This window comes from Diospyros lotus, chromosome 7 (genome assembly GCF_014633365.1).
Source record: "Diospyros lotus cultivar Yz01 chromosome 7, ASM1463336v1, whole genome shotgun sequence".
In the NCBI taxonomy this organism is placed as follows: domain Eukaryota; kingdom Viridiplantae; phylum Streptophyta; class Magnoliopsida; order Ericales; family Ebenaceae; genus Diospyros; species Diospyros lotus.
Genome location: NC_068344.1, coordinates 27,380,434 through 27,392,803, shown reverse-complemented (window position 1 = coordinate 27,392,803; position 12,370 = coordinate 27,380,434). Strand labels below are relative to the sequence as shown.

General features: G+C 39.6%; 1 protein-coding gene across 3 annotated transcripts in view; it reads right to left on the bottom strand.

The window, feature by feature from the left end:
- Nucleotides 1-12,370, bottom strand: part of LOC127805847 (uncharacterized) — a 65,917-nt gene that overhangs the window by 26,568 nt on the left and 26,979 nt on the right. For 2 of the 3 annotated variants that reach the window (XM_052342653.1, XM_052342655.1), the window contains exons 3-8: nt 8,457-8,528; nt 8,264-8,377; nt 7,967-8,035; nt 7,822-7,878; nt 579-632; nt 418-480 (exon numbers count right to left, since the gene is read on the bottom strand). In XM_052342653.1, the coding sequence (XP_052198613.1) occupies nt 418-480; nt 579-632; nt 7,822-7,878; nt 7,967-8,035; nt 8,264-8,377; nt 8,457-8,528 (429 nt within the window). The remainder of the gene's footprint in view (nt 1-417; nt 481-578; nt 633-7,821; nt 7,879-7,966; nt 8,036-8,263; nt 8,378-8,456; nt 8,529-12,370) is intronic. The other variant, XM_052342654.1, reaches the window with a different exon arrangement.

Below are 12,370 nucleotides of genomic sequence, written 5' to 3'. Positions count from 1 at the left end.
CAGACCTAATATAGGAACTTTTCCTTGTACAACATACAGGTGAATACCAAGTTCTAATAAAATATCTCTTTTGGCAACTTTATATGAATGTTCACAAAATCTAACTCCATCCAATTTTTAGTAGCAGGTATAGTTGAAAGTACTTTCTCCAATTTAAAAAAATAAAGAACTAATTAATCTGACAAGTAGATAAAGAAAACAGACTTAATCATCCAACAACAACATATCCAGCTTTTATCCCACTATGTGGGGTCGGGTACATGAATTCTAGACTTCTATGTATTTCTATCTTTTGTCATATCTTTATTTAGGCTCATACACTTCATATCAAACTTTAATGTCTCTCCCAAAATAATTTAAATCAAACAGTCCAAAATTAAAACACATCTGCTTCTCAAAAAAATTAAGAAAACAAACCTTTTTAACTGTCGCATCCAAGGTGGGTTTTCCATGCTCCTCCCAATAAGTCACTACAGAGGACTGCAGGTTAAGATAAAAGGTCAAAAGATAAGATTCTGCCAAAAAAAAAATTCCTTATGTTTTTTTTTTTTTTTTTTTTTTTGGGGGGGGGGGATTACCTGGCAATGCAATAAATGAACTGCAAGCCAATGTGGAATCCATGCTTCTCTAACCTGATTGTGGATCAAAGATAACATTGTTTGTTTATCAAAGAACCCTCACTGAATATGAACTAAACTACATGCAGAAAATTGGAGACCTGTACATGAGAAACCTATACTTATGAGGTATTCAAATTTAGGAACTATATAGATGTCAAGCACGGTAGACTCATAGACAAAGGCAATATATTTCCACTCCTTTTTCGTCCTTTCTCTGTGTGTGTGTGTGTGTGTGTGTGAGAGAGAGAGAGAGAGAGATGTTTCAAAGCAAAATTCAACATAAAAACTTCAGCAGATAACTTATAGCTCATCAAAACATCTCTAGAACGAAGTTGGAAGCCAAAGTTAGTTCATAGTGTAGTTCAAAAGCTACACATCTGCCCCTAAGGTGGCATCTCAATGGGCGTTGGCCTGGAACAGAAACAGAGGTCTTGGATTCAAGTATTGTGCCATCTATGGGGCTTGGGTGGCCATCTTTCATGCATAAGTCAGGGTTTTAAAGGAGGAGTTGGTGAATGGATGTCACTGATGACCCAACAAGGGTCATCTTTGTGGCTTAAAAGGCCCTTTGGCTGCATACTGAGCAAAAGAGATCAAGTTGGCCTCACAAAGCCTAGACTCATCCATGTGGGCGTCTGGGTTGGGGGTGTTTTGGCCAAGGCTCCTGTAGCACCCTTGAATCCCTTGATACAGGGTCACTCATTTTAATGAGCAAAAAAAAAAAAGGAGACACACATCCAACAGGCAATTATTAAGAATAGGCAAAATCGAAAAGTGCAGCTCTTGGCCATTCAAACAGCATAGTGAAAGACAATACATGAGGATCAACCAAAAATATGAAATAACTAGTCTATTAAGACAATCATTGGGCTTTAATGGACCTTGCACCTAATATATTTGCCAAGACCCAAGAGTTAATGAATTTGGACATCAAATATCAATATCATCACAATAAGGCCAGTTTCTTTTTAACATTACCCTCATTTGGGGTTATCTCATACCAAGCAGTTGACCAAACCCAAAGACTGGACGAATATGTGCCGTTAAACCATTAAGCATAAGTAGTGATGGCAAAGAACAGGCAGATTCCTTGATTTCTTTATCTGTATCGAGCATCTGCATCTTCAATATCACCAGATCCAGGTGGACACAACTGCATTCTGCCCACTACAATATCTTCATAACATAACCTTATGGATACTGCCCCATTCCACCAAAAGTGAAACAAATAGGATTACAACCAAACCTGTTCTACTATTCATCGACTGTTTGCTTTATAGGAAAAAACTGTCCAGGTCTAGACAAATCCAGAAACTCAAGTACTTATTTCCAACCAATCCCAATCAATTCCTAATGGTGAAAAAACCTGTCAGGTCTTAGAGATCTGACGAAGGATTCTCAAGAATTCTGTAGAGAATTCTAGAAAGGGAAAGAATTGATAGAGAGAGAGAGAGAGAGAGAGCAAGAGACTTGAGAGAGAATTCCAGAATTGAATTAATCTTCACATGTCCTTCATTAGGTGGGATCAGTTCATATTTATAATGATCTCCCCAAGTTACGTGGGAGCTTTTCCTGCCAAAAACAGTAACACCGTCTAACCGCCCTCACACCAAGCACGTGCAACCCTGCTTATACTACCCTCCCTTATTCCCGAAAACAATTCATTAAGTAGGTACATGACAAAACCTTTTTCCAGCAAACTCATATACGGAAGCTCAGATTGCTTTCACTGATCAATCCCTATTTCCCCCTTAGACTGAAAAGCAACTAAACCAGCCCCATATTTCTTTCCAACTGGCTACACAATGTTTTTTCATCGTCACATAAAACCCTAAAAATTTATATAGCTTCCTCAAGGTTCCTGGCTAAAAAACCCAATAAAGATTAACTTCAAATAAAGTGCAGTGCTGCTGGCACTGCATGGTAGGAGAGAATCCTTGGCACTCATCCTACATCCCAGATCATAAATTGGGCCCACATCAACACATATATAATGTAAGTAGCTAAACAAGCAGAAAAATCAATCATATGAAAGCAGTGTGAATTACTGTGGAATATTGTAGCAATGGTCAAGGCACTGAAAGCTAGAGGCAATGAAGGGCACACTAATAACACCAGCAGCAGCAACAACAACATATCAAGCCTAAATCCTACTTGGTGGGGTGGAAGGGCACATTAATAAGGAAAACAAAATCATTAATTCACATGAAGTAAACAGACTTTAATCTCACAAATCAGATTTGCTGAGTACAATTTGCATGACCATACTTAGGAACATGTCCCCAAAAGTATCAGTATCACAGACAACCTTATGGGTTGTTTAGTTGTGAAAAAATTATTTCCAGTTTTCCATCTCCAATTTTCTATAACATCTCCAGTTTTCATTTTCCATGGAAAACTTGAAAAAGGCGTTCAAATGTTAGAAATGCATGAAACTAATTTTTCAATCTAGAAAATTGTAACATATGTTAAAAAAAAAAAAAAAAAAAGAAAGAGAGAGAGATAGAGGTTTTTCTTTTGTGTAAATGTAATTTGAGTTAGAGAAGGAGATGATGACAAGAGAAATTTGGAAAACGCGTTCAAATGTTAGAAATACATAAAACTAATTTTCAATACAGAAAATTGGAACATATGTTCAAAAAACTAGATAAAATAGAGGTTTTTCTTTTGTGTAAATGTAATTTCTAGTAGAGAAGGATATGATGATTTGAGAAATTTTTTGTGGAAGACCATGTTTTGCAAATCTCCAAAATACTAAGGAAGGTTTAAAAAACTCACTTCAGGAGTTCCCAAGTTCAGTTCAATTTCAGGAAACCACATTTTCCAAATCTCTTTTTTCTGTTTAGAAAATTTTTAGTTTTGAACAAGTTTTCTAATGTTCCAGAAAACTGGGGCTGTTTTCCACAACTAGACAGGCCCTTGGGCCTCCTATAAGGGCATACTCCATTTTGTGCATTCTCTGTTGTACATTTTTTTGATAAGTTTCCTTTCTTTGTTGCCAGGTAGTGGGAACACATGGTTGTCACAAGCCCAAGGGCATATTAGTAATAGTAGATTATATGTATTTGTTAGGTGTTGTACTTTACTGTTTTCCTTATTGTACCTTTCAGTTAGTCAACCTATAAATAGGATAAAGTAGGAGAGAAGAAGGCAGTGATGAATGATAATTGACTCTGTTTCCCTCTCAAATTCTCTCTCCCTCCCTCTTTGTTTTGTCTAAACTCTCCCCCTTTCTTATGAATCCTCTCTCATTTCAGTCCTAATTCTCCCTCGGATTCTTTCAATTTCCCATGCGAACCCTACAAAAACCCTAGGTAATGATAGTTTGTATCAGGCCAGTGGTCCTCCGACCATTGGAAGGTGATTGGGCGAGAAGAAGCTGTCGATTAGGGCAAGTCCGAGCAATCCTGAGGTAGCAGAGATTGCGATCAGATCTGGAAAGTAGTTGGCCCATTGCAATCAATTACAAAGAATCTCGCAATCGGATCAGATTTGGGGCTTGCCGAGTAGCGGGCATTGGAACTCCTGATTGGTGGCGAGTGCAGATCGAAGGAGATAGTAGGTACGGATTGGAGGAGGCGATTCATTACAGAGCCGGTGGTTCTCGGTTGCTGCTAGAAACGGTTTCAGATTGGAGTTTCTGTAATTCAGATGCAACTTAGCAGCGATTTAGTGGAGCCAATTCATAGGCAGCATCTGCAATTCTAGGTGACTCATAGGAGCAAGTTCCGAAGCAGAATTCAGGAGATTCCCGAACGTCTGGTCTTGGTAGTTGAATTTGATAGTGGTGATATCATGAGGCTGTTCCTCTGCTATTAATTGAAACAATGCTAAGCGATTTCTAGTGAGCTAGATTAGAGCCGACATATCAACAGAAATCGCCCTTCAGGAAGTTGGATTAGAATCAACTCTCTTGATTCCTCTTCCTCAGGAGACTGCAACAGAGCCTTTCCTTGACCGCCAACTCCTTCTGCTCCAATTAATCGAGGTCCCGAATTGAAGGCAAAGCAGATCCAGATCTTGGCAGATTCCATTTGAGGAGGATTAAGTTTCCGTAAAGATCTAGGCAACTTCCTAAAGCAATGATGGTCAATGGATTCCAGTAATTGCAGGTTAGTATTCTAGCTGAATGCTTTTCTACGTCCTTAAATCAGATTGAAGACAAGAGTTGCAACAAAGAATTCAACAACCTAACACAAGAAAGCACTAATGCTCAATTTCCATCTGACCTTGAAGGAGTCTTACTTTGTGTTGAGATTCATTAATGGTCTTGACGATGCGCTCAGGCCTACTGTGAAAATGATGTATCCTGCCACAATATAACAAGCAGCTAAGAAGGCTAGGCTGCAAGAGTTGGCACTAGAAGCCATTTACAGAAAGCATGGGCTGCTGCCTAAAAGTTATTTTAAGAGCAACCAATAGATTGAAGGAGCTTCTAAGGTTGCAAATCAAATAGAGCAAGAATCTGAAGAAAAATCAAAGTTAGACCAGCTAGTTGTAACTAAAGACTCTGGCAAGGAAGAGAGAGTGGACAAGGATATTGGTGAGGAGCACATTTTATATTTGCAAGAAGCTAAGGAAGTAGCATTGGAAGATGAGGATGGCGATGAAGATAGCTTCCATATGAGAGACAGGCATGCAATGAGGACTTAGATCGAAGGAAGAAGTCGGAGGTTGAGGAGAGGCAATCTTTCACTGGAACTTCTATTAGGAGGAATGGTTTTGAGGAAGAGGGTCCTAAGGATATTATTCCTTTGCCTCTGGTTTCAGCTGAGGAGTTCATGGCTTGGGTTAAAGTAGGTATCAAACAATTCCTTATGCTAATTTTGGTAGAAAAGGAACAATTTAAGCGGACTGAACACGGGAACTTCCTAAGGTTTGGAAGAGGAGGTTGCGGCCAGACTGCTTATTATTACAACTTACTAGCATAATTCCTGTATGAAGACCTTTGAGGGATACATTTTACATTTGCAGGAAAAAAGAAAAAGAAGAAACAGAACCGTGAAGAGGAAGAGACCTAGAAGGAGAAAGAAAGAAAAAAGGATAAATCAGATAAAGAAGACAAGAATTGGAAGAAGAGCATGGCTAAGAGCTGTGAGTTCATGGGGACAAGAACTCTCTTAAGGAAGGGGGGAATTGTCACGACCCCAAGGGTATATTAGTAATAGTAGATTACATGTATTTGTTAGTTGTTATACTTTGTTGTTTTACTTGTTGTACCTTTCAGTTAATTAGCCTATAAATAGGATAAAGTAGGAGAGAACGTGGCATTGATGAATGATAATTGACTGTGTTTCCCTCTCAAATTCTCTCTCCCTCTTTATTTCGTCTGAACTCTCCCATTTTCTTCTGAATCCTCCCTAATTTTTGTTTGTTTCCCCCTCCATTTATGTCCTAATTCTCCCTCAGATTCTTCCAATTTCCCATCTAAACCCTAGGTCATGACATTGGTTTCTTGCTCATGCTTTTGTATGGGTTTTACTCTTTTCGATATACTTGCTTACCTATTGAAGAAAAAAATATCATGAATACAATTTTACATGACCTTATTCAGGCTTATGAGCAATGGAATGCTAGATATCAATATGATAGGCATGAATTGTAATGGCTGAAAGGATGTACAGTTGTATTTTAGTAGAGTTTCTTTTTACATCATCCTGTATGGTTCTTGTTGTTGCACGATTACAACAATAAATTTTTAGATGAAAAACTGTCGATGGATGACCCACGTATGACTTATCCGAGCGATTGATGACTCACGTTTGGCGTATCCAAGTGATGGATGACTCCCTCGGGCAATGGATGACTTGCTGAAAGAAAATCGGTTAGGGGCGCGGGTGAGAATCCCAGCACGGACCCTCCGATGCATAAGTCAAACCTTTGTAAAAGTGAAATGCTAGAAAGCAAAAGGCAAGTACGAGAGTGAGAGATTGCATACCAATTGAGGGGAAGAGGCCCCCTATTTATAGCAATGGGAGGGGCAGCCATGTGTCAAGTAGCCCGATCTCCTCGGCAAGAATCTCGGAGGGGCTTTGACTGAGCCCCGCGAGGGTAGTTTTGACCGATTCTCTCATAGGTGGTGGCGTGGGAGTGCGAACATGCAGACACTCAAATGCGATTGTGGTACTTCAGGTGAACCTCACTCAGAGTTGTGCGTAGGTGAAGGTGAGCGTGGGCGGACAGGTGCATACGTGCGTGCAGGGCGCACGGGGCTGCGAGCGTGAGGGCACGTTGGGGCTTGCGCAAGAGCATGCCGTGGGAGGTCGCAGGCACTAATGCGCTGCACCCCAGGCGGCAGTCGCTCGGGGGGTGCCTTACCCTCGGGTGACCCCACTTGGAGGGGCGAGGCTTTGTGCGGGGGTTGGCCCCCCGCTAGGCTACCATGTGCGCGCGGCTAGGCGCCTTGGGCCAGCTAAGTGGCACTCAAGGGTACACCCTTCTGCCACCCCTAAGTGACCCTCACTCGAGGGTGGCGGCCCCCCGAGTGACTCCATCCAGTCCATCCGGTCACCCATGGTTGGCTTGCCACATGGTGCATCCTCGAGACGCCACGTGGCAGTTCACCCTCTTAACTATTTTTTTATTCTTTCCACATTACTCTGATATTTTGTCAGGCATAACAGTTCTAAATGAGATTAAGGAGCCCTAGAAATTTAGAGGTCAGTTTCTCTTTGTGGAGCCATAGTTAAATTAGAAAAAAGTGATATACAAAAAAAGTATGTAGTTCAACATCTAGTGACACTACACATTAGCAAATCACAAATAACACTGCAATGCTGTTATTCCTTGTATTGAGTGGCATACATTGAAACAAGCCAGGAGGCATTAATAAATGAAGTTATCTATTTATTCTCCATATGAGTAATGAAAAAAATGCATTTTAATCAAACAGAGCTCCTTTATGTTCCCACATTACATTGCGATTTGGTGACAATTATATATCCAATACATATAGAGGCTCCAAGTCACAGGTTATGTACATGTCACTCATGCTCAAGCCCACAAACACCTAGTTACCTTTGCCCCAAAAAAGAAAAAATGAATCAAGATAATATCACCTAGTATTTTCCTAATTCTACCATACATACATAAATCTAAATGTATCCAAACCAATCGTGTGTGTGTGTGTGTGTGTGTGTGTGTGAGTGAGAGAGAGAGAGGAGTAACAACCATAATAACAGTTTAAAGCACCTATAATCACCTTATTCAACTCCTCAGAGACCTTGGTCGCCTCCAGTTTAGTTTTCATCATTTCTTCCTAAAGCAACACAAAATTAAGGATTAGCTAAAAGAGCATCAGTTGCTAACAGAAGCATAAAAGATTTTTAGACAAACTTCCAGCAAACCTCTGCCACTTGAAGGGGACGTTTGATTTTATGAATTCGGGTCTTTTGTTCATCATTGATCCTCTGAAGCTGTCAAATGTATAAGTTTTTTTTTTTTTTTTTGGAGAGGGTGGGGGATGTTACTAGAGGAACTGAAAGATCATCTCACTACTAAAAAGAACAAAAATTATTTTTCCATTTTCAAAATGTAATAGCATATGTAAGATCATTCTCAATGTATAATAATGAAGAAAATATCACAATTACTATTCGTGACATCAACTTTAGAGAAATAGAACATGCATGCATCATACTCACACTTTCTAGTTTCATGTTCAATTCAGTGACCTTTTTCTCAGCTACATTTCCTCGGGCTTCCAAGGAATCTTTTTCCTTGTTTTGTTTTTCCATTTCTTGTCTGAGATTTTCAACCTGCCAAATATTGCAAAACAAAAGGAGTGCCACGTTTCAAAAGACTCAATCATTTTTAGCTGGTTTGAGAATAAGTTACCTGCCTCTCAAGTTCTTGAATGCGTGCATGAGCCTTACTGTCCTGATCCTTAGCATCTGAGGACCCTTTTTGCTGATAAACAAAGTTGACTGTCATTAGAGATGGGTCTTAATACACTTGAAAATCCACCCAGAGAACATTGGAACTTATTGGTGAAAAATTATTGGCCCTCTCTCACCATTTCAGTTGTGAATCTAAGTTCTAAAAAACATTAATGTTTTCAAGCTATGTAGATACACATGACAATGCAGCTTTGGGGGGGGGGGGGGGGGGTTGTAAAATCCATTTAGGATGTGCAATTTTCTCAAAATCACAAATTAAATCCACGGTTTTGTTGAATGGCTATAAGGCCAAATTTGTTGTATGACACAAAATGATTGTGACTAAGAGCCTTATGGAAAAAAAAAAAAACAAGAAATGAGACTATCCGCAATAAGTTTAGAGTAGTGCCTATTGAAGCTAAGCTATGCATAGGAAGACTAATGGAAGAAGTATTGTAGAAAATCATGTGATTATAATTTTGTATTTAGGAGTATAGTTTCAGTTTTTTCCTTCCTTAACCAACTCCATAAGGGTGGTTTCTCCCTTGTATTTTCTATACATATGTACGTCATATCAAATGAAAAGTGAGAGAAGTTATTTATGTCTAAAAACTTCATGGTATCAGAGCAGTGAGATGGAGAGTACAGAAAGAGAGAGAGAGAGAGAGAGAGCGGCAAAGATGGTGAAGATCTCTGCCATCGTCAGCCACTACACATTTCCTTCATCTCCAGTTATCTCCTTTAACTTCATCCGCCATAGACGCAACCCTAGTCACAATTGTCACCATTGTTGTAGCCCTTAACCACAATCACAACCTTGCCACGTAGAAGATGTTGGTCAGTCACAAACTAAGATCTAGATTGAGAGACATGTTCTCTTAGCCCTTTAGGAAGAAGGGAACGATCTCGTTGTCGACATACCTTAGGACTTATCGCATCGAAGACTATGTCAACATCAGGGTTAATGGGGACATCCACAAGGGCATGCCCCACAAGTTCTACCATGGTTGGACCGGTCGTGTTTGGAATGTCACCTGGTGCTCCATTGGCATTGAAGTCAACAAGCGAGTGGGTCACAAGATAATCAGGAAGCCGAAATCCCACCGTCGTTGGAGAAGATGAAAGGGTGCAGCACATCACACTCCAGCATCGAAGATGGTAGATGCAAGCAATTGGTTGCAAATAGACGATCGCTCACAATAGAGAAGGCAAAGAAGACTACCATTGTAAATCTTCAAATCATCTCTCCATTGGGATTGAGTTCCTACGATGATGCTGAGCCAAAATCCTGGAGCAATGACGCAAGAGTGGGAACCAATAGTGCTGCACAAGTCAAGGCCCAAGTCATAAGACCAGTGGGATCCAAAGGCAATGAACCAGGCTCTAAAGTGCAGCAAACAGGTTCAGACAATGAAGAAGTTTCATGTCAAGACATTTGCCAACATCACCAAATACCCTAAACAGGTAATTCGCACGGGTACAACCAAGAAAACCTTAAGAGTTTTTAAAAAATCTGCCTACCACGGATGAGTTAAACAACGGGTATGGCAAGTTGTCTTTATTTTTCTGGAGGTTGCTGCTTTAGCCTTTATTGTGGCTTCATCTTATTTTAGTTGTAAGGGTTATTGCTTCAACCCAACTGTAAAAAAGCATTGTATGAGTTTTTGCTTCAGCCAAAGTGTAAAAAGCATTGTAAGGGTTATTGCTCGATCCTATGAAAAAGTATAGTGCGGTTATAGCTGAACCCATCAAAAGCTACCATTTTAAAAATGATAGTGCTCACCTCTCATAAAAGGCACTTGATAGGAAATTTCATCCTCCACAAGATGGAACAAGTGAATTGTCGTGAATCAAGGCTGTAATTATGTGTGTGATTGGTCAATATGTTGTAGATTTAAAAGCATAATTATGATGGGATTATATCTATGTTACTGTAAATAGAAGATTACCCAATTAGGAGATTCGTATCCATAGTTAGGTAGGCATCCTATGTGTATATATGTATCTACTAGTTCAATGGGAATTATTGCCATATTTTTTCACATGACATCAAAGCCTAAGAAACCCTAGGACTCTCTTTTTCGAGCCTTCAACGTCGACTGCCTTTCTGCTGCTACCAACAGCCTACCGCAAACAACCTTCATTGTTGCCCAGCATTTGCTACTACTACAACCATCACTAGCAGCCTTCATTGTTGCGATAGTACCTTATTTATCATTCTTTTCTTAGCCTTTCCAATTAACTAGAGATGTCGGCCACCACTAATGACGTTAGTTCCCATGACACAAGAGAAACACTGGCACCCTTATTGCTTCAGCCATCGAGAGAACTGCAGCAAATCAATGCTGCCTATCGATTGAATGGGAGAAAGTATCTTAAATGGTCTCAGTTGATTCAAACCATTTTGAAAGGGAAGATTAATCATATTATAGGGACCAAACCAGGGAAGGAAGATCCAGCCTATGCAACATGAGATGAAGAAGATTCCATGATCATTGCATGGTTGTGGAGTTCAATGACACCTAAAATCAATGACACCTACATGTTCTTATCAACAACAAATGAGGTTTGGGAGTCTATTAAACAAACCTACTCTAAGGTCAAAGATGCAACCCGAATCTACGAATTGAATACCAAAATAGCTACAACAAAAGGAAAAGTATGCCAATTTCCTAAAGGCACTTTGCCAAGAGATGGATCATTACAGGGTAATTGAGATGAAGAACAGTGATGATACTGCCACCTTGAAAGCTTTCATAGACAAAGATCGCACCTAGGATTTTTTTGCAGGCCTCAACATGGAGTAGGATCAGGTGAGCGTTCAAATCCTAAGCAAAGATGACTTACCTTCACTTAATGAAGTGATTTCAATCGTTCTAGCCAAGCAAAGCAGGTCAGGTGTCATGTTGGACCCAAAACCAATTAAGGCCTCTGCAATGGTGGCAAATGGAGGAAGTTGTGGGTTTAAGAAGGAGCAACTAATTGGAGAGAATGGAAAAACATGCCTCAAATCCACAGGTAGCAACAACCATGAGAATATGTGGTGTACTTTCTGCCAAAAAAAAACAAGGCATACTAGGGAGATGTGCTAGAAGCTGCATGGGAAGCCACTGAGTAAAAATGGGGAAATAAAGGTGGACAACAACAACATTAGAACCAGGGGCAAGTCAACATGGCAACCCTACAAGGAGAAAAGTACCACGAACCTAAGGAATTGAACGAAGGATGGGATTGAAAGGCTGTGGTACTTCCTAAGTACTCTTGACAAACCCTCCTCTTCATGTACCTGCTCATTGCAACATTAAGGTAAACCCTCAATCTCTCATGCTTTAAAAATGCATCGAATACATCATTTAAAGACCTATGGATTATTGACTCTGGAACTACTGACCATATGACCCCTTCCTCCCAATTTTTTCACTCATACTTGTTAGCAATTAAGGAGAAGGCCTAATTGAAAATTTTATTGAATCCGATAGGGGTATTTATACAATTACCAAATATATATACTATCTCCTAAAAAACAGGAATAAATTCAAATTTAGATAACAATAACTGATATTTTAAAAGCTGAATTATCTTCCTCTTTCAAGATTTATCATTTCCTTGAATTTTGGAGCTTATTTTATCTTTTAGGCTGCCTCATCTTTTAAATCTTGAATTATTTATGTTAAAAGTTTGCCTAAGATTAATCTTATAGCACTGAAATATCTACACATTAGAAGAATCCAAGTCGAATGAAGTGCGATAATTCAAAGTAGTTAGAAGTTGTAACAGTGACTACCAGCTCATTTCTTGTAAAACCCACCTCTATACTTTACAAATAGACGGCTGGGTTGAGTCTTTTGATTAGTATCATTTTTGTAATCGTGT